Genomic DNA, 22,327 nt, shown 5'->3' with positions numbered 1-22,327 from the left:
AATTGGCATTTTTTTCTCAGGAAAGGAGGGGGTTAAAGAGCAGGTACCTGATTTTGATAGGCACCTGCTCCCACTTCTGGTTGGATTGCCTTGGTGATTCAAGGAAAACTTTGCAGTTGCCCCCCCTCCTTCCCCCACAGCCTTCTGAGACACATCACTGGTCCCACCAGAAGACTGCGGAGCTATTCACAAAGTGCAGTGCCGAGGCTTCACTGCTGGTTTTTATTAGTTAATATGCCAGCACCTGGACCCGGAGCCAATTGAAGAATCGGCTCATGTGAGGGCAGTGCTGGATCCATGGACAGGTATGTGACTTAATATTTTGGGGGTTGAGGGGGGAAATGGAGAACTGCTTTAAGATCAGTGGAGCTGAAAAATGTCCAGTCCTCCTAGGACACTAACAAAAAAGTAAAGTATGCTGATCATTGGAGGGATTACACCATGAACTGGCCTACAGTTTTTGTAGGCAGCGGCATAACCCAGTTGTTCAAGAATACTAGATCCCTCAATGAATGAGAGCAGTTCTAAGTACGGAATTGTTTAAGGAACTATCATAGTTATAGTTTTCCAGTAGCATGGGGGATTTCAGTTTGGGATCTACTGACTTGACAGACTCATCTGTTATACTTAATGCAAAAATCAAGAGATATTTTAATAGTCCACATAAAATCCTGTGTGTCAAAGCCTGGATACCTGTATCTGTGAAGGACTGAATGTCAAATGTGAGGTCAACGCTGAGATTTTCTGAGTTTTCCATCTTTTTAAATACAAGTCCAATTACCCACATAGTCCGAAATTCTTCACTGAAATAAGAAAACAAAAATCATTCTGGAAGTTTGTTTTAATTTTAATGACATTTTTAAGGGAAAACAACTTTAGAAAATAAATATTTAAAGTGTATCTAATCTAAAAAAGAAAAAATTAAAAATATTGCAGCTTACTGGTCCTTAGATGTGGTGGCTGAATTGGTTACCTTTTTAAGCTTTTTTTTTTCCACCTAGTAATCCTTGGTGGCTAGGCTCACTCCTCCACTATATTTATGGATGAAGCCATGGTTGCCACGCCAGGCTGGACTCCAAACATGTCATCCCTACAGGGGATGATGGAATTAAAAGTTGACATTAATAAAATAACATTGTTTTACACTTCCAGGTCAGCTCACAGGAAAAGACCAGCTGCATTTCTGGAAAGATCAGCAGGTATTTTCTCTACCTGCGTAAAACATTCTTAGCCTGAAAAAAAGAAAACAAATTCAGCCGGACACATGATAGACTGATAAGATGCAATATATTACATTTTTGTTGTTGGGTGTTCTTATGCTTAGGTGTTTTTGCAGTACAAGTGTACATACAAGTGTCATAACATACACTGGACAAAAAGAACAGAAAAACAAACCTAATTAGGCTAAGCATGTTGTCCGGTCTCAGTTTACACTATTTAGCCGATTCAAGATCAGAAATCATTCTGGATAAACACTCAAAAATGCAACGGTATTCATTAATGGAGTAAAAGGGGAATATCCTGGTGTTATATGATTGACAGCTTTGAATCTGCTGGAACTGCTGACATCACATCCAAGATTTTGGCACCCAGCAGCAGTCTCAGGGCTTTTGGACATCTACACAAGGTAGGATTTTACAGATAAAGAACAAGCCCAAAATATGCCAAAAATAGATATAATATTATGGGAAGATTGTGGTTGAAATTAATGGTCTGATGACTTGGTTTTTTTTTTTTTTTTTTTTTTAAGGTTGAGTTTGCTGTATTTGTTACCACCAGAAATGTTAGAAATGGGGTAATCAAGGCAAGTATCTCCCACTTATCCATATGTACAGAGTTAAGCCATCCATGCCATACATTTCATGGCAGTACGGACCAGTTTTGAAAGCTCAGGACAGTATCACAGAAAGCAGCACATTCCAGTGTGTAAAGAAAGGCTGCATTTTGTCTCTGCTCAGCAGATTACTGTAAATGAACGAGCTTTTTCCTGTACATGTTAAACCTGCAGACAAAAAAAAACAATGCATTTCATGCTCCCAGCAGTTTGTATACCTTTAAAATAAAAATATGTAGGTTATCTACCAAACAAGGAAAAGGTGAAGTAAGCATGTGTTACAGTAGGCATGACTATATATATATACATACATACATACATACACACACACACACATCAAAAACTTTCAGGTTTCGAAAAATGTTAAATTGATTTTGAACAAAAGAAACTGAAACTTCTCTACTATATACCTCTTAAAGAGGATCCACGTTTCTGCGGCTACTGGCTTGGAAGTGGCTAAGACCATGGGGGAAATCTGAAATTTACAGGAGTGCGTGCTGAAGTGCCCTTGTGGCTTTTGTGATCAGCATCAGTAAATAACTGAATAATTTGGGGAATTAAACTTTTCATGACTGTTTTAAAAAATTAAAAACCTCAGCAGAGAGGGGAAGAGGCACGCCTGACAGAGGTTGCAAGCATAGGCACTCAAGAAGTTGTGCTGTAAACATTCCCTGAATTATCAGTAGAATGTGAGCTGGGGGAAGGAATCTTGTACAGCATTTGCCCCAATGGCAAAAGAAAGAAAGCACTGGACCTGGATGAAGAGCAGAAAAATATAGTGGAAGCAGGGAGTGCAAACCTCAATATTGTATAACAAACTCAGGGGTAAGTGTGCCTGTGCATTCTGAAAATCTAGGATTTATGCAAGCATGCTTTTCAGGTAGGTCAAACTCAAGATTCTGATAGAAAGTTTCAAATTATAGCAGTTATGCAGAGACATGTATAGTAATGAGAAACAGAATGATTATTAATAAAAGGCAAGCAAACTACTATTTAGAAGCACAAAATTTACCCTGAAAATGGAAGGCAGTTCAAAACCAAAAAAGCTTAAATCTACTCCCACTCCCATTCTAAGCCTATTCTATCTACCCTGTAAAAGGAAAGATGCCTATACTCATCTATTCTGAGGTTACTCTGCTCCAGTCACATGGTCTCTCCAGTACCAGCTCCTCCATGTGAAGGAGAGATTGCGGACAAGGGCTGCAGAGCCAGGGCAATGACCTCACCCATAGGCTTACTATGGGTCATCCATTGTCGGCTATCCCTTCTCCACAGTGAAGCTGGTCATGTGAAAGGACCAGAGCAGCTTCAGAATAGAATGAGGGACAGAGAACCAAAAAATTGCTATAACATACCCTAAATATTTCAAATTAAGATAAGAGCTAAATATTAATATAAGATCATTCACAAACAAAACAGTTTATAGTGATCCTCTTACTTTTCCGAATTTTCAACAGGGGCTGGGAATGATTGAGGGTTGACATGGGCTAGTGTGATGAATTCATTCTTTTCCAAACTTCCGACAAGAATACGGATCTTCGACTCCACTAAACCAACCCTGGGAAAACAATTACATCAATAAATTACAGCACATGTTCACCTGTGGAGAGCCAACACATTTTTATAAGCAGTAAATCTATATTCCCGCACAGACGAAATCTGACGTTGCCACTCTAGTAAAACTACAACAATGTTTCAATGCATAACATACATACATAAAATCTGACCTTGCTGTCAAGTGAAATGGGAAGTGACTAATTAGTGGATGCAGGACTGTGCTGTAAAAATAAGACTTTAAAAAGGAACTCAAACTAAAAAAATATGTAGGCATTCATTGCTGACCTGACATCAAAACTGATTGGCTGATCCAGACCAAAGCACATTAAGAAAAAGGACAACTTCACTTTTAGGTCTAGCTCCTATATGCGATATCTACTCAATTCATTACAATGGCTGGGCTGTACTACTATGGAAGGTCAGGGCTGCCATGAGTACGGACTATACAATGAACTGTGCTCTTCAAAAAGGAAAGGATACTTATGCTTGCTGTTTTGGCAGGCATACGCATTCTTAAGCCTGGTACACGTTTTTTTTCGTTCCACCCAGTGAGCTGAACGACAAAAAACGAAAAATCTGAGAGGTCACTGTACTGTGATGCTAGTGCAGTGATCCTTCCTGCTGAACTACTGTGTCCTGACCTCCCCCTTGGCCAGAACAAACTGATCAGAGCTCACAGTCATTAGCTGCCAGAGCTGATCGACTGCTGGTTTTCCTTCGACAAAAGCCAGTTGTTGGGACTGGTTTCCGTTGGACACGCAGTTGTACACACTGTCCAAGTGTCAGTGAGTAACTGCTGAACCAGCATTTGGATCACCTGCAAGCAACATTCGGCCCATACACTGCATAGCTATGTGTATCTAAAGTAGATTGTATAATCTAACCAATAAGGGCGTCTGTAGCCTTAAAGTTAAAGAAGACTTGCATTTGAAAATGCATTACACACTTGTCTCGGCAATATTTAATAAAAGAGATAACAAAACAAAAAATTGTGGAAAAAATACAAAAGTTTGTGATAGACTTTGAAATCTTCCCGTCTTCTGAGCAATTCAAAAACTTACCACTCCAGGTGCTGCTTTTCGGTCGGCGCACTTGCAAGCAGGATTATATAATGCCTTGGAAATAAAGACAATGCCATTTTATTTAAACAAGATTTCACAGTACTGTTTGCGTACAACATTGCACAAACTGTGGCTGACGGCACAATACGTCTATTTAGGAGCTAGGAAAAGAGAAAGAGAGGTAGTTATCAAGTGAAAAAAACCATCTCTTTCTATGGAAACAACAGGGAAAAATTGTAAAGCTTTGTGATCTCACCTTTCCTTGATGACCGCTTTAATAGAGGCAGTTATCAAGCATATAGTTTGACTGAGAAGACAATGGTGGAACCAGCTGTGTATTTCTTGCAGCAGAGCTAAGGACCTGCTAAGCTTCAAGGTGATTGAAGTGACTGTTGCACAACTAGATTGCATGTAGGCTTTCATTGCTGACCTACTGTTGGAAAGCAGCCTCAATGTCCAATATCAATACTTCCTGAGTCACTGACTCTGTAGGCATGTTCTGAAGTCAGAGGGAGTCAGTAACTCAAAATACAGATGTCACTGGATCAGCAAGAGATTCAGATAACGAAGACTTTCAGGAGGTCAGTAGTGCCAGACTACTACTTATTTCTCCCAGCACAGGCTTAATTAAAAGCCAAGACTTAATAGGCATTTGATGCATGGGAACTGCCAAGACTGAATGGATGCTTACTTCAGGTCGTTGGCTTAAAGTGGTTGTAAAGGCTGAAGGGTTTTTACCTTCATGCATTCTATGGGTTAAAACCTTAAGTGTGCAGCCCCTCCCACCCTAATACTTACCTGAGCCTGATCCCGATCCAGCAATGTGCACCAGAGCTGATGCACTCCCTGGTCTTCCTCATTGGCTGAGGTGGAACCAGAGAATGGAGGAGCAGGGTTGTAGAACAAGTTGCACAGAGCAGGGAAGTATGACATGTTTGTTATATTAAAAACAAAAAAAGGAACCTTTATAACCACTTTAAATCATAAGCCAGGATCTGGACATACAAGGTGCTCCTTTTAAAAGCCAAGTCTAAGATAGCTACCCCATTTCTACCCTAAGGGGTTCAGTGTGGCGAGTACATTCACCATCTGGACCTTCACCATAAAGCACCTTGAAAAATAGTATTTGCATTTTTGTTTTTCTGTCTTTCACTCGAAAATATTTTTTTTTGTAATAAGGTAAAGAATTCTAATATCTATGCTGTAATGCTATTTAGCTACTGTGAAGATTCTGCAGTAGTCTGCTCATCAGGATGAGCAGAAAAGGTTTGAACTACTTACAGGTGTCAGTGATTGAGTTTTAGTTATGCAAGGTTCAGCAGATCATGTCACATGTAGTTACCAAAATGCTGTAGGGGGGGGGGGCATTAATGTGAACCTGAACACAATAGAAAAATTCATTAAACTGTGTTTTTTTTCAAAACTAGAAACAGCTGTATGTTTTTTCCCTAACGAGACACAGCTTGAGGACTGTAATTTGAATGCTATCTGGGATGACCAGGAGCTCTGGAGGGGAGGAAAAAAAAAAAAAAAAAAATTTCTACACTACTAACACACCTAAACAAATTCACCTTTCTGCACAGCCTCCAATGAGGGATCTACGACTAGCGTGATACTGTGACAGCGACAATTCTGAGGTCTCCTCCTGTACATTTGCTGTCAGCTCTTTTTTACAGGAAATTTCACAGGAGGAACAAGGCCAGTTTCAACAGTAAGCTCTATAGTCCTTAACAACATAGTACTGGATTTGTGCTATCTATCCTCGACAGGCCCCCTTCCACCCCCAAGCCCTACAGTAGCCATATGGAATGTTATGCCATCGTTACACCACTTCTTGGGTGCAGCACCCTAATCCAATATGCAAGAGTAAGCTCCACTACTATTGCATATCACAATATAACACAACTTATAAATCTGTCTCCACTCTCTATAAAACTAAATAGAAAAGAAAGGCTAAAAGATTTACGGGCATCTCTAGCCAAATATTTTATTAATTTTGACATTGAGGAATTGTTAGAATCTCTGTTGCTTTTAGAAGAATGATAGCCAAAGCACTTTTAATCATACTTTTCATGTGGGTCACAGGAGTGCACTTTTGCTCTCCTGTAACTCAGAATCAACCCTCAGCAGGCTAAAGTCTGACCGGCATCTGGGTCAGTCAGCCGGAGAACCTGAGCCAGATGCTCCCACCTGCTCCCCAAACCAGTGCTTTAGTGAGTGGTGGAGGGGCAGAGCACAGAGTGGTGATTGACAGTCACCACTCTCTGCTCAGAGCAGACAGAGCAACTTCAGCCAAATTGAAAATTACTGACAGTAATCTATATCTATTTAATATGTATGTCTAACAAAGTAAGGGTGTACATTCACGGGTCATCTGCACAATCTGTGCATGCTGTTCAAAGATAAAGAGGGTTTAAATTCTTTAAAAAAAACACTGATTTTGCTAAAAATGACTTCTAAAAGTGCATAAGTGAGAACCAAAGAAAAATGTTCTAGGCAAGAAATTTTTACCTGTTGCTGACAAACTCAGTCATAATTTTTGCTTATTTCAAGGCTCCAAGCTTCTGATTGCGTGGATTCACTACTTAGGCTCCATTCACACTTGTACAGCTCTAAAGTTGTACGACTCTGGATTGCAACTTTGACAACTGTTGCATGAATAACATTGAGCCTGGGTTCACACTAATGGGGCGCGGAATTCACACCGGTTTCTGTGCGAATTCTGCACCACATAGCAATCTCCCCCTGTTCATGCGAACCACTGAGGGTATGTATGTTAAGTTAACAACACCCCGAAATCAGTTCGCAAAAACGCAGTGTGATGTGAAGAATTGGATTGCATGGGTGTGAATACCCGTTCAATCGGATTCTAGTGCGGACCAAAAAGAAGAGTCCTGCACCTTTTTGGCACAGGTGAGATGCGATTTCAGCCATACAAAATGTATTCGCATAGGATTTGCACAGGAATGCGATGCAGTTCCTGTACATATCACATGCAATATGCCACACTGCAGAAGTGTGAATCTAGGCTTAGCTGCAACTTTAATACAACTTTTGATGGTTTACATTGCAGTCTATAGTACTCAAGTTGCATGAAAGTCATACCAAAAGTAGTGCATGAACTACTTTGAAGTTTCTGCAACTTTAAGTCATACATATTTGAACAGCTATCATTGAAAAACATGGGGTTGGACTTGTCATGCAACTTTACCTTTTTAGGCTTAGTAACTAACCTAAAACAAGTACACAGCTGGTGAGCTTAGAACTCCTGACCTGTATACTTGCTCCAAGTCACTGACTAAATCGCAAAGTTAAAAACCCAGCGAACCAGCATTCTGACATGATTGGCAACGACAAGTCAAATTTCTCTCAGGAAAAAGTTAAACTGCTACAAAAGTTAAAAACAAACCACAACAGGTTAATCCGCCCATTTCCCCCTTTCTCTGCTCTCTTCCACTTTACCTTTTCCTGCTTAACTGCCATATGTATTGATTTACTTATTTTTTTTTTAAATACATAGCACAATGACATTACATTTTAAGATCATTGCACTGCTTATATTCCACTACAACCAACAGTCACTGGTTGCAGATATATTTTTTGCCTAAGCTGCTCTGTATATCTGAAATCACTGTTGCCATCTTATAAGGCATTGTTGCTACTAACTGAATTCTGAAAAAGTTACTTCTTCCTAAATTAGTTTTTTTGAACCGAAAACAAAACACAGACACATTTGCTGACTTTTCTTTTTTTGTTTTCATTTTTTTTTTTGTTTTCATTTTTTTTTTTTTTTGTTTTTAATACTTATTTATTCAGATTCGGTTCAGATAATCATATAAACATTAAAAGGAAAAAAAAAAAACCAACACAGTAGATTAGGAACACATTAAGCACTTCGCAGTTATAAAACAAAAAAAATAATAAATCTAGAAATATCCACTGTCCCACATTGGCTGGGACAATAAATCTGATGACCATATTATTAACGTTTGTATTTCAAACAAATCTAATCAGGAGGAAGGTTTCCATAAGAGGATGAAGTATGTTGAAAGTAGATATCGAAGGTTGAAATGTGGATGGGGGAAGAGTCTGTATCCACCAACACAGTGACCTGGAGATTATATGTTGGACCATCAAGCACATGTTCACCCCAGTCTCAGAAAGCACAATGCAAGCCTATGAGAAACTTTATGACGCACAGGGTCAGGACCTTTTTGCAAACCTGTTTTGTTTTTTTTGTGGCTGTTAAACATTTCAGATTCGTGTAATGTACTCTACTAATAGTGTGCGTACACATTTAAAAAGGGTTAATTTGCTAAAGCTAGAGTGTGCAAAATCTGGCCCAGCTGTGGTAGCCAGCTTCTTACATCAGATGGTTCAATTATGCTTTGACAAAAACCTGGAAGCCAATTGGTTTCTATGCGTAGCTGCACCAGATTTTGCAGTCTCCAGTTTTAGTAAATCAACCCCTATGAGTTCATGGGTTGTTAAAAGGCAAAGTCCTACTTTTATTGGAGAATGCCCTCCTCGTCGTTTCTAAAAGGTGCCAATAGCAATGGTTCTGTCCAGCCATCACCATCCTTCCTATTTAAAAAGGGTAAGCAGCTGCAAGATCAGGTGTATGGACCCAGCTACTTATATACCTGATGGCACAGTTGCCCATCCTGGTAAGAGGATGGGGAAGAATATAGTCAATTAAGGCATCTTAGTTTGCCTGCATTTAGGTAAGTGGGGGTTAGAGTGCATCTAAACCCAAGAACAAAAATTTCATATAGTGCTGCTGTGATGGCTGCATTTGTTTCTTCGATCAGGTCTTTCCCCTTTATTTTCAGTTGGTGAAACTGAAAGCAACAAACTTCATGTCCTAAACCAACAATGCTAACTCACTATTGTATCTATAAAAGGAATCTATGTTTGTCACCCTAGGACAGGACTACAGATATCACCACCTCTCCATATGAAGGGTGAGGTTCAGCAGCCTTCAGAGATAGCTATAGTGTTCTATAGGTCTGCATTCTCCTCCATTTAGAATGCATTATACCCATTTAAGGTCACAAAAGGGAGTAAATATCGCAAATTTACACATCAATTTGCTGAGACAAATACTATGCTCCACCTATGTTAAAAGTAAAATATACCAGCTGCACAGGAGACTGACCAATAAGGCAAGATATCAGTTCAACGAATATGCAGAGGGCTCAGGTGACATGTAACAAATACATAATGGCTTCCTTCTTACAGATTACACAGATGTCTTGCAAATACAAATACCTTGTGTATATCACTGCAAGTGTTTATAAGGCATTTACTATGATGGATAGAAAACAAGACACAAGACAATTATATCTGGGCTAAGCATTACAGTATTCTTTCAGAGTTTAAGTCAGAATGGGGTTTATTCACTAAAGCTGGAATGTGCAAAATCAGGCTCACTTCTGCATAGAAACCAATCAGCTTCCAGGTTTTATTGCCAAACCTTAACTGAACAAGCTGAGATTAGAAGCTTTAGTAAATAAACCCCTTCGTTCTATATTCTCTCACATGTAAAGATGGGTAATAAAAGTGGATCTAAACCCTAACTGCGTGACACGTAGTTTGCTATAGCCAATGGCTCCTGCTGCTATCAATCTGCGGGAGGGAGAGAGCCGCTGCTCATGCACAGCGCTGGAATGAGAATAGACTCATGTTAAGTATAAGGGAAAAGAGGGGGGGGGGGGGGATTCTGTGACATAGGTTTTTTTACCTAAATGCATAGATTACATCAATGTAATAAAAACCTTTAGGTTTTAAAACCACTTTACCATACACATTTGAAAAAAGTTAAATGTTAAAATAAAACAATGCTAATTTGCAGTCCCCTGTGTAAATCAGGTGTTATGTAAAGCCACATCTTAACCCATTGTTGCTAGTGCCTCCCAGCCCTTTAAAGGGGTTTTAGATGGCAGGGTGTAGGATATTGTGACTGCTGTGATTGGCTGTCACATGATAAGAAAGCTCCGGATCGCTACTTGCAAGTAGCGATCGGGAGCATTCAGTTAGCCACCTGTAACTTTGCCGAGCTGCGTTTACATTTTGGTACACATATATGGGGCCTCTTGGCTTCAAGGCCCACCTGCAGAGAGGACATATATGCATACCGTCGGTGCCAAGGAGATACAGCTGAGGTACAGCAATGTAAAGATCAAAGTAGCTTGTAAATTTCCCTTCATTATTTTTTTTTTTTTAAGTTTTCAGCGTTATGATAGTCTATTACTCAAAAATGCAACATTGTACCCAGATTGTGCTTTTTGGTGGTATTTAATAACCACTGTGCAATTGTTTTTTGGTTCTTTTATAGTTAAAGAAAAAAACAAAAAAAAAAACACAACCACCACACAATTAGGTTCTGACATTTCCCTTTCATTTCTTTACCTTTAAAAAATATCCCAACCATTGGTAGCCAGTGTCACAAACTCCCACCCAGAAAAAAAAAAAGAAAGAAAAGAAAAAGAAATACAGATTTTACTGGTACCAGGGAAAGCCCTAATATATATATAAAATCCACAGAATGATGGTGTTGTCCCTGGTACCAGTAAAGTCGGTTTCTCCTTTCTTTGTAAAATGTGATATCAGGATGTGGTACATATTGCAGCAGCTAACAAAAAATATATAAATAAATATAATATGTTATCACTGGTGGTCAGTGGCCCTTTAAGACCCCCAACCCTACAAGTGCATAAACTTGTGATGGCTGCGATTACTTCACAGTGATCACAAGGTAAAGAGCCGCTCCAGTTGGCCTTGTACATAGTGACTGATCAGAACCGTCCAAATGACATCTCAGATTAGAGTTCTTCACAAGTGCACTGGCTACTTGTGTGCATTTCCTAAAGTGCCAATTATAAACAGCACTGCAGAAATATAGGCCCAACGTGTTTTTTTTTTTTTTAAATACTGCAGTACAGAGGGGGCTAGTAAAGGGTTCATAATCAGGGAGCTAGTGTTATCAAGACCAGTATAAAAATTTGGCAAATACAATCCCAGGACTGCACATATTTCAATGGCATTTTAGCTGAATCAAGAAACAAAAAGATAATTCCACCATCACTGTACAATGGGAGAGGAGGAGTTAAGATGAAGAATAAATTGCATCATACGTTCTAATGGCAAAATCAGAAAAAAAAAAAAAAAAAAAAAAAAAAAAAAAAGTTGTCTGATAACTGTGCCCATGATTCTAATTATTAAAGAAAAGTACAGAAACATTTTGATCAATTGATTTGGCTCAACTGGCTAGGGGGAAGGAATATGCTCCCATCTTACCGAAGGCAATTTAAATATAGGTGACCAGGATGGCTATTTTTCTATCTGCTAGATCAAAACTAGCAATATGCAACAGGTTAGAAAAAGGAGCAGAAGTGGACAACAGCTATATTTTAATTTACCAGTAAAAGGCCAATGAACCTAAACATCTAAAATGTTCCACTCATCACCACATTCCCTTGCTCTATTTTTTTTTTTTTAATACCAATTGATCATGACAAAAACTAAATATTATAGAATCATTGCTTAACAAAAAGCTATTATTTCTAGGAACAAAGTATACTCCACACAAACCTCATTATGAGATTTTGTTTATTACACCCCCATATTGCACAGTATTTCACAACAAATCAAAAAAGGTACAGAAAAAAATGAAAGCGAAAAGGAGAAGCAACCCAACCCAAATTACTTACCCAAGCACTTGCTAACAGCCAAGAAAACTTTCCCTTTACTTTTTGTAAAGCCACTGCATAGGAAGTGAAGAGCCTTAAGCAGGGACACAGATGGCACAATTTGTTCCTCTGCTAGCACTGTAGAGAAGTGCAAGCCCTTTGACATGCTGCTATTTGGGTTCCCACTGGAGAGATTCCCATCACTTCCTGTTTGCTTACTTCGCTAAACAGCCCTTGTGTCACTGCCTGTACACCTATCCTCTACAGCAGGCATCACTAAATAGCACACCGCGGTCCTTAAACAGACCAAATGACAGTCCTACACGGCACGTGGCTCCGCCATTTAGCAGCCTGGATGTCCTCTGCTGTCTGATATCCTCCTCCCTTAGCCCCCCATCGCCATCGTAATTATCTTTATAGCAGGTAGAAGGCATAGCATGTCCAGCCAGTGCAAGGAAGGGGGGGGGGGGGGGGGGGGAGAGCTGTGAAGTGGACTGAGATACAAGGAAGGGGGGCTGTGAAGAAGACGGGGACACAAGGAAGGGGGTTGGGAAGGTGACTGGGATTACGAGGGGGGCTGTGATGTGAAACTGTGACAGAGGACACTGATGTGAAAGAGAAGGGGGCTGATGGAAGGTGGGGGCTAAGGACACTGATATAAAGGGTGGGGGTCTGTGATGTAAGAAGGGGGGCTGTGATGTGAAAAGGGGGGACACAGGACATTTAGGTAAAGGAGGCGCTGTGATGTAAAATGGGGGAACTTGGATGTTAAGGGGCTGTGATGTAAAGCAGGCACTATAATGTAAAGAAGGGGCTTAATTGTAAAGGGGGCTGTATTGTAAAGAGGGGGTTCCGCAATATAAAAGGGGGCTCTGTGGTATAAAGGGGGGACTGTGATGTAAAGGGGAAACTAATGTAAAAGAGGAGGGAGGTGTGATATGAAGAAACAAAGACTCGGACCTTTGCTGGATGAAAATGTAATGACTGTACGGATGTGAATTTTAATTCAATATCCCTGCTCTACGGCTTCTCATCTGTGTCTCAAAGTGAAGTGCGTGTCACGCCAAGACATCAAGCCGTTGGATATGCCTAGCTATACCCAAGCCTCAGGAATTGCTAGGCTGACCCAGAGATTTACATATTCTTGTTAAAATTGTATTTTTAAAACAACCAATTACATGTTCAGTCTAAGGCATTTAGATTAAAGTCCAACAAAACCCTCCTAAATAATTAGGGTCATGCTAAGACTGCATATACAGTAATAAATATGCATCTTTACATTTATTTTTTTAGCCAAGTACTGTGAAGAAACCCTATGCTGATAGCACTTGGGGAGGCACACCACCACTCTCATACAAGCAGTGTCTCAGCTCTTCAGCCGCCAGACATGCCCCACTGAACACTGCTCTATTAAACACTGTTCTAGCTCCCTAAGCAGAGCTGTTTAAAGTGATAATAAAGCCTTTTCTTTTTTTCTTAAAAACAACAAAACATGTTATACTTTTCTGCTTTGTACAAACCCATTACACAGAGCAGCCCCGATCCTCCTCTTTTCAGGTCCCCAGCCGGCGCTGCTGTCCCCTTCCTCCTGTCGGGTGCCCCCATAGCAAGCAGCTTGCTACCGGGGCACCCGAGCAGGCACGCTCCCAAACCGTGGCTCTGCATGTCCATTCACACAGAGCTGTGGCTCAGCCCCGCCCCGCCCCCTCCTGATTGGCTCACTGGCTGTGATTGACAGCAGCGGGGGCCATTGGCTGCCTCTGCCAATCAGGCATGAGAGTCCCCGGAGAACCGAGGTTCTTGTGGACATCCCTGGATCAAGAGGGGACTCAGGTAAGTTTTAGTGGGGCTGCTACACACAGGTTTTTTTTACCTTAAACCTTGACACTTTAAAGCTGAACTTCACCCTCTTCGTCAACACTTATTAGATTTAATCCTTATGCTGCTAGCATTAGTAAATAGATAGGAAAGTATATCCTATTTACTTAATTTAAACCTTTTTTTTTGTTACATTTCTTCAGTTACTTCCTGGTTTCCATGCCTGGGAAAATTATGTCATACATACCAGGAGTCTTAAGGAGGGGTTTTCTTAGCTACGCACACCCTCCTGTCTGCATGCCTGAACTAAGGGCAGATAGATTCAGAAAGTAAATGCTGCATGACTCATCTGCCCGAACTCAAGATGGTCCCAGCCAGATATTCTAAGTGGGTGTTTTTCACATGTGACATCTCAGCAAAATAAAGCATGGAGACACTGATGGATGGGCAGGTTTGTTTTGAATATTAAAAATGAATTACACAGCGCTTTTGGTTTGTGGTGCTCAGATGCAATCATGTTCCACTTTAATAGAGCAATGTTCAGGGGTGTGTGCTGGGAGAGCTGGGCTGCCACTTGTGTGCGAGTACAACAGTGACTCTCCTAGTGTCACCAGCACGTTTTTTTTTTTTTAATTCTTACTGCAGCACAAGAGGGAAAAAAAAAAAAAGGCTTAATTATTCAGTCTTGCTGTATAATAAATATGACTATTACACAAATTATGGAGGGTTCAGCTGGGCTTTAAACATAAAATTGCTACCATTTTTTAATCTAATAGTTATACTTTCATTTGGTGGATATGCAAAAACTATTAAGTACTAAACAGCCATAAAGCCAAATAAAAATATACTTCAAGGATCCCTTGAAATGCTACATTATGTATTATCTACAATTTTGTAAAACACAACTATGAAATCTCTTTATTCTCTCTATTACACTAACAAAGAACTTCTAGTCTCTAGCCCTGAGATTACTTACTAGCTATCTTTGGGATGGCTAAATGAGATTTCATTTTAGTCAACTGGTTATTCTAGCTGACCACCAATGATTCCTGATGGAACTTTTTTTTGGCCTTTGGTAAATGAACACACAAAGTAAGCAGATTGTTATATACATACTTGTACTTCTGAAAGAAGTTGGGAGCCTCGAAAAGTTTTGACCACTCTGCTTTACCCAACAAGATCTCATCAGTTATAGCCAGCCCTGTGGACATAAGGAAAAAAAAAAAAAAAAAAACCCCACAGATTTAATCCCAATGCAAAAAGACTGATGACAAAAACTGAGAATATATGAAATAAATGGATGAAATGAACAATTTCTAAAAATATTTTCTAATAAGCAGATGGAAAAAGGCAGAACCGAAAGAAGTTAAAGTATATTATATGAACATTGTACCTCGTTTAAACTCTTCCACCATAACCATTCTTGTAGAAACAGAAACATTGTAGGTGGAATTCTGCTGAGGGTAGGCTGGGGTGATAATAGGCATTAGGTGGTACCGATCACTGGGATTCACCTGAGATGAAGAAAAAAAAAAAAAAAATAAAAACACACCACAGCTTTAGTTGTACATCTAATTGTAGAGGATAATAGCTGCATTGTTAAAAGAAACATTTACCTCAAACAACAAACTATTACATGCAAGGGGGTATATACTCTAAATGTAGGTTTAAAGTTTACTAAATACACTATATTGCCAAAAAAATTGGGACACCCCACCAAACCATTGGATTCAGGTTTTACAATCACCTCCATGGCCACAGGTGTATAAAATTAAGCACATAGATGTGCAGACTGCTTCTACAAACATTGGTGAAAGAATGGGTCGCTCTCAGGAGCTCAGTGACTCCAAGCGTGGTACCGTAATAGGTTGCCACCTGTGCAATAAGTCCATCCGTGACATTTCCTGCTACTAAATATTCCACAGACAGCTGTTAGTGGGATTATAACAAAGTGGAAACAACTGGGAACAGCAGCAACTCAGCCACCAAGTGGTAGGCCACGTAAAATGACAGAGTGGGGTCAGTGCATGCTGAAGCACGCAAAAGTCACCAACTGTCTGCAGAGTCGATGGCTAAAGACCTCCAAACTTCATGTGGCCTTCAGATTAGCACAATAGTGTGTAGAGAGCTTCATGGAATGGGTTTCCATGGCCGAGCAGCTGCATCCAAGCGTTGCATCACCAAGTGCAATGCAAAGAGTCGGATGCCGTGGTGTAAAACACGCCGCCACTGGACTCTAGAGCAGAGGAGATGTGTTCCCTGGAGGGACCAATCACGCTTCTCTGTCTGGCAATCCAATGGACAGGTCTGGGTTTGGAGGTTGCCAGAAGAACGGTACTTGCCTGACTGCATTGTGCCAAGTGTAAAGTTTGGTGGAGGGGGGATTATGGCGTGTGGTTGTTTTTCAGGGGTTGGCCTTGACCCCTTAGTTTAAGTGAAGGGAACTCTTAAGGCGTCAGCACACCAAGACATTTTGGACAATTTCACGCTCCCAACTTTGTGGAAAGAGTTTGGGGATGGCCCCTTCCTGTTCCAACATTACTGCACGCCAGTGCACAAAGCAAAGTCCATAAAGACATGGAGGAGCGAGTTTGGGGTGGAGGAACTTGACTGGCCTGCACAGAGTCCTGACCTCAACCCCATAGAACACCTTTGGGATGAATTAGAGCGGAGACTGTGAGCCAGGCCTTCTCATCCGACATCATTGCATGACTTAACAAATGTTCTTCTGGAAGAATGGTCAAACCTTCCCATAAACACTCCTAAACCTTGTGGACAGCCTTCCCAGAAGAGTTGAAGTTGTTCTAGATGCAAAGGGCGGGGCCAACTCAATATTGAACCCTACGGACTAAGTGGAATGCCATTAAAGTTCATGTGCAAGACAAGGAGCAGGATTGCTTTCTAATTACTGATAGATCTCAGCTGGTGTCTTGACTTTCCATGACTTTTTGCTCCTCCCTTTCTTCATGTGTTCAGAAATTTAAGTTACGTGTAATAAAAATGGAATGACACAGGAAGTACTGAACTTATTTGGTTTCTTTCTACTTATGGATTGCATGGGTTGTTACCAACATGTGAAATTGTCACGTCAATAGCACCTTTAGAAATATATAGACTGAGAAAAATGGTGACATGTTTAATACTTTTTTTTACCAGCTGTAGCTGTGTGCCAGATATAAGGGTTTATGGGTGCAGTTAGCAGGGGGGGGGGGCAGTATCAAAAGCTGGGCCATTCCCTCAAATCACAACAGTGATAATAAAGAACCTGCAGCTTTACCTCTACCCCTTTGCCCTATAACAGAAGTACTGCTACAGGGCTGCGCAAAATCAAGTATGTATACAAGATTTGCATTTCTGGGTAGGGGGCACACGCGCGCTGCCCCACCCATGCCGCAATTGGTGGCTACAGATGTCAATCACCGGGTCCCGGCCGGAGATACCCCACCAGCACCCGGTGATCACTGAGAAACAGTGACAGGGAAGAGACCTGTGTGTAAACACAGGTCGCTCTCCTGCCAGCAATAACATGCTGTGTAATTGTGGGCCTTTTTTTGTTTATAGCGCAAAAAATAACCGCACAGGTGATCAAATACCACCGAAAGAAAGCGCTATTTGTGTGTGTGGGGGGGGGGGGGGGGACGGACACATACATTTCATTTATGTACAGAATTGCATGACTACGCAATGGTCAGTTAAAATAACGCAGGGCCGCATCGCAAAAAATGGCCTTGTCAGGAAGGGGGGTGTAAATCCTCTGGAGGGCAAGCGGTTAAAACATTCATTTGAGTCTCCAAAATAAAGTTTTCCATGAATAAACAACTCTCCTTAAAAAAACAAAAAACAAGTTATGACAGGCATACAGATGATCGACTGCAATGTACAACAGAAACATTACTGACCCTTGGGTCCCACACAGGTAAATTAAGATTGCACTCTTCTGGTTGCTTCAGCAACACTGGGTTAGGCCATTCCCTGTCAAAGAAGAATTAAACAGGAAACCATCATAAAAATTATAATACCTATACTATGCAATGAAGGAAAGTTACATTTATTGTGGCTACTTAAAATATCAAACCAAGATAAAATCTCCAGATTTACTAAAGCTGTATGACCGGATGATGATAGCCAATTTATTATTTTGAAACGCTTATTAAACCTTTTTTGTTGCAGATTTTAGGTGCTGTTTGGTGGGTGCATACATACTGGCTTAACAGTATCTAATAGATATAGGCACAGGTTCATTACTATAATTAAGCAATTTATATCAAAGACTCAGATATGCTTCAGTATTTTCCCCTATTTTATTAAAAGAAAAGGAATATTTTCACCAATGTAAAACTAAAACTTATCCAGCACAGCTCTCAAACACATACACATTTCCCCGTGTTATATCTTGTGTTGTTGCAAGTTCTGAAAAATAAGTAGTGATCCAGCCAGAAATACAGGCAACTCCTAATTGCTGTAGTGAATAGACAACACTTGCTCTACTGCACTAAAATTCCCAAGCAGTGTTGTCAGCCCTGCTGGAGTAGAAGGATAACCCCCCTCCCCCCCAAAAAAAAAAAAAAAAAAAAAAAAAAAAAAAAAAAAAAAAAAAAGCTACTTTTCTACATCCAGGTTAATCAGGAAATAGTGCAGACATGCCTTTTCCCACACCAACATAATATCCCTTGAGAGCTTTGCTGTGATCTTTTTACTGGTATGCTGATGCACCTCTGATCAGCTCATCTATATGTCCATCTGCCCTTTCCTGTAGCATGTCTCTTGTAAACACGTGTGCACTGCAACACACCTCCTTGGTTCCTTCAGTGCCTGCCCTCCCCTCTCCCAAACGAAGATCTGCTATACAGGGATTTCATGAGGCTGATATCAAGTCAAACTCAGGGTTGCATGAAAAAAAAAAAAAAAAAAAAAAAAAAAAATCAAAAAAAAAAGCAACATTAGTTTGTGTTACATCTGGAGTTTAAAGCTGAATTCCAAGAATTCATCCTTGTAAAAAATGAATGCACACTAGGACTTAAACCAACAAAGTGCATGACACCTCTTGGACTTCTCTCTATTAGCAGCTGTTGCTGTGGTTCTGGGAGCCCGACACTGGATCTTCTGGATTTGCTGCAGCTGCTATGTTTGCCCCTCCCCTCGCTCAATCACAGAAGCCTTTGTATTATGTGAACACATTCACACAATAGAAAGGCTTCTGTAAATGGGCAGCAGAGGGGAGAAGTAGGTAGAGCTACTCTGTGCTTCTCTCCTCTCTCAGCCCAGAGTGTGTTCTGGAACTTACCATTTGGAAAAGACCAGGAAAAACTTATGGACAAGAGTAGACGCTATGGCATTTGGATACAGTTGGCATGTTCTTGCCACTAACATAGCCCAGGAAACGCCACCAAGAAATCCAAGGATGTTTGAATATATGTTATGGCCTAAGGAAAACAAATATAGGGAAACAATGAATTTTCTGGAATGCATAACATTAATGTAAAAAAGTTTTGTTGAAAGGAATGCTTACGTTTGGCCCAAAGTTTGATTGCTCTTAAAGTTAACCTGAAGTTATCAATGTTCGGAACTAAATGAAGGATTTCATCAGTTACACGACAACCTAAAAGATTTAAGATAAAACTTAGTGAAACAATTAATGTAACTCGCTGTGTTTATATTACATTACATGGACAGGAATGTAATAGTTAAAATAATTGACATTTAAAGTGGTTGTAAAGGCACAAGAAAAAAAAACAAAAAAACCCCCCACAAACAATCTGTGTGCAGCAGCCCCCCCAGCACTACCTGAGCCCCATCATAATCGAGCGATTTGCAAAAAAGCCTCAGCTCTCCTGTGACTCTCCCTCCTCATTGGCTGAGACAGCCATTGGCTCCCGCTGCGGTCAATCACAGCCAGTAAGCCAATGAGGAGAGAGGGCGGGGCTGTCCTGATCCCGAGACTGAATGGACACAGAGCAGTGGCTCAGGAGTCTGCTTCGGTGCCCCCATAACAAGCTGCTCTGGGGGCACTCGGCAGGAGGAAGGGGCCAGGAGAACTGGCGAGGGGACCAGAGAATAGGAGGATCGGGGCTGCTAAAAGCAAAACCATCGCACAGTGCATGTAAGTAAAACAGGTTTGTTACGAGTTTTTAAACATCACATGCTTTTCTTGTCAAATGAATCAGGATATAAAGCAGACCTCTAGGAGAGGTACAATTCCTGCCAAAAAGAGAGAGTAACAGAGAGGAAAAAAAAAAAAAAAAAAAAAAGTAATACAAAGATCCTGGGGCAAAAATAAAGTATTGTCCTCCATATCTGTATAGAGATTGATGTTGCGGATTTGCAAAGAGAAAGGAATTTTGTACTTGCCATAAAATCTTTTTACTTGAGTTTAAAGGACACAGGCTTCAGAGACAACTGGGTAATACTGCTGCCTATAGGAGGCTTTGAACACTGGCAAAAAAACCTGACTAGCCAGGGATAATTCCTCCTACTCCCGCAATGCCTTGGTTTTGTAGAACAGTATTGAAAATACATTATAAAAACACAAAACCTGGGTCCCTCAATGAATTTCCAGAAACTTATTTTATGCCAAGTACAAACTTTCTATTTTTGTCCTTGTTCAGAGACAAAAGAATTCAGAGACTATTACGACATCCAAAAGCAGTCCAACTAAAGGGTGGGCAGCACACTAAAACAGGCCCACATAACCAAACAATATAAAGCGCATGGCTATCTATAGCTCAAATAGCCACCTGAAAATGGCATCAGGTGAGGCCTGAACATTCACCTGGTAAAAAACGTAGACAACATCTGAACAGAAGGGGGAGATGGAATCCTTGCAAATCTGGTAGAGAGTTGCCCGATGGCAAAGCACTCACAGATCTAGTTTGCTTTAACAGAAAAGGATGGAAATCGATCCTTAAGACCATGAGATTGAATGATGATTTGTCACATTAATTTTTCTTTGAGCACTGTGAATGGGTGTGTTCAATAACACAAGAAATAAGAACAGTTTGTATGCTATCAGCTTAAGTATATTTTTTTGTTCATTCTTGTGAGTTAGAGGAGGATCAGATCCTATTTTATGGCAAATTACTGCAGAAAACCAGTAAATTCACGTTTTCTTGCCACTGCAATTCATTTAAGGCTCTCAGATCCACAATTGGGCAGATACCCCCTTGTCGATCTCTGAATTCGAAAGTGCTCTGAAGCTAACAGTACACAAAAAAGTTTGGAAAGGGCCAAAAGCAAAGCAAAATGCCTGAAAGTCAAATCCCAGCAAGCTCTACAATCTTTGGTCCAGCAGGGTTCAGGTTTGGCCTCCAAGGATAATTGTCAGCAAACACTGATCCTGATAGCTGCATAAAAAGACTGAATTTTCTCAACAAAGCAATGTGAGAGCACCCCGACCTAAACATCCTGCTATACAATCTCACAGGAGGAGAGATCAGCCACAACAATTCTAGTCAATCTGGGGCCAGGGATAAACCCCACTTATATGCTTTCCAAATCTGGTTTAACCTTCACCTAATGTTGACCTTTACATTACTGTACACTACATGTAAGACTTCTTTCTGCACAATAGTGACATTCTTATGTTGCTAATATTCACAGTAAAATGACAAAAATGATTACATTTGTAAGTTTAGTATATTTCCTTGTTCTCCTCTACTACATAAAAACAATGATGTCATCCTAAAGAAAAATTAAACAAAAAATAATATACCATAACCATTAATAAGCATACCATTAAGACTCCGTATACATCTGATATCCAAGTTCTTAAGCAGGCTATCATCCCGCAGGTCCAAGTCCTCAGGAATTGTCTGAAGTGCAAGTCTTGCAAATAAAATATCAATCTAAAAATAATGTAGAATCAAAATATAAAAAAGTTATTTAGCACAGTAAATTGTGCTATAAAAAGGTCTGACAGTCCTGAACTGCTAATATACGTAAAATAAGTATTGAACATCATGCTCTTGAGAGAGCTCTTTGCTTTTACCCATCATGAGATGTTTCTTGTGTGACACCTTGGTAATGAACAACCTTTTTATAGGCCATCACTTGAGACTGAACCAGCTGATATTAATTTGCACTGACAAGTGGCAGAATTGCTAATTACTGATTAATATTCAGGATTTATATATAGCGCCAACAGTTTGCGCAGTGCTTTACAATGTTCCTGAAAGATTTCAGCTGGTGTCTTGGCTTTCCATACCTTTTTGCACCTCCCTTTCTTCATGTGTTCAATACTTTTTCCCTGGATCATTTCATTTTATTATTATTACACATAACTTAATTTCTGAAATGGTTTTGTTTTCTTTGTATGTATGGATTGCATGGGTTGTTACCGACACGTGGTGACATTTTCATGTCAATAGCAC

General features: G+C 40.3%; 1 protein-coding gene across 1 annotated transcript in view; it reads right to left on the bottom strand.

The window, feature by feature from the left end:
• PAPOLA (poly(A) polymerase alpha) overlaps positions 1-22,327 on the bottom strand; it is a 56,516-nt gene that overhangs the window by 10,055 nt on the left and 24,134 nt on the right. The window contains exons 7-15 of the mRNA XM_089657425.1: positions 21,691-21,802; positions 19,471-19,560; positions 19,246-19,384; positions 17,861-17,933; positions 15,355-15,475; positions 15,078-15,162; positions 4,453-4,506; positions 3,273-3,392; positions 694-803 (exon numbers count right to left, since the gene is read on the bottom strand). Of these exons, the coding sequence (XP_089513551.1) occupies positions 694-803; positions 3,273-3,392; positions 4,453-4,506; positions 15,078-15,162; positions 15,355-15,475; positions 17,861-17,933; positions 19,246-19,384; positions 19,471-19,560; positions 21,691-21,802 (904 nt within the window). The remainder of the gene's footprint in view (positions 1-693; positions 804-3,272; positions 3,393-4,452; positions 4,507-15,077; positions 15,163-15,354; positions 15,476-17,860; positions 17,934-19,245; positions 19,385-19,470; positions 19,561-21,690; positions 21,803-22,327) is intronic.

This window comes from Staurois parvus, unplaced genomic scaffold (assembly GCF_062004578.1).
Source record: "Staurois parvus isolate SC_StPar_1 unplaced genomic scaffold, SC_StPar_1.0 ptg000997l, whole genome shotgun sequence".
Classification (NCBI taxonomy): Eukaryota; Metazoa; Chordata; class Amphibia; order Anura; family Ranidae; genus Staurois; species Staurois parvus.
This window is presented reverse-complemented; position numbering and strand designations above follow the sequence as displayed.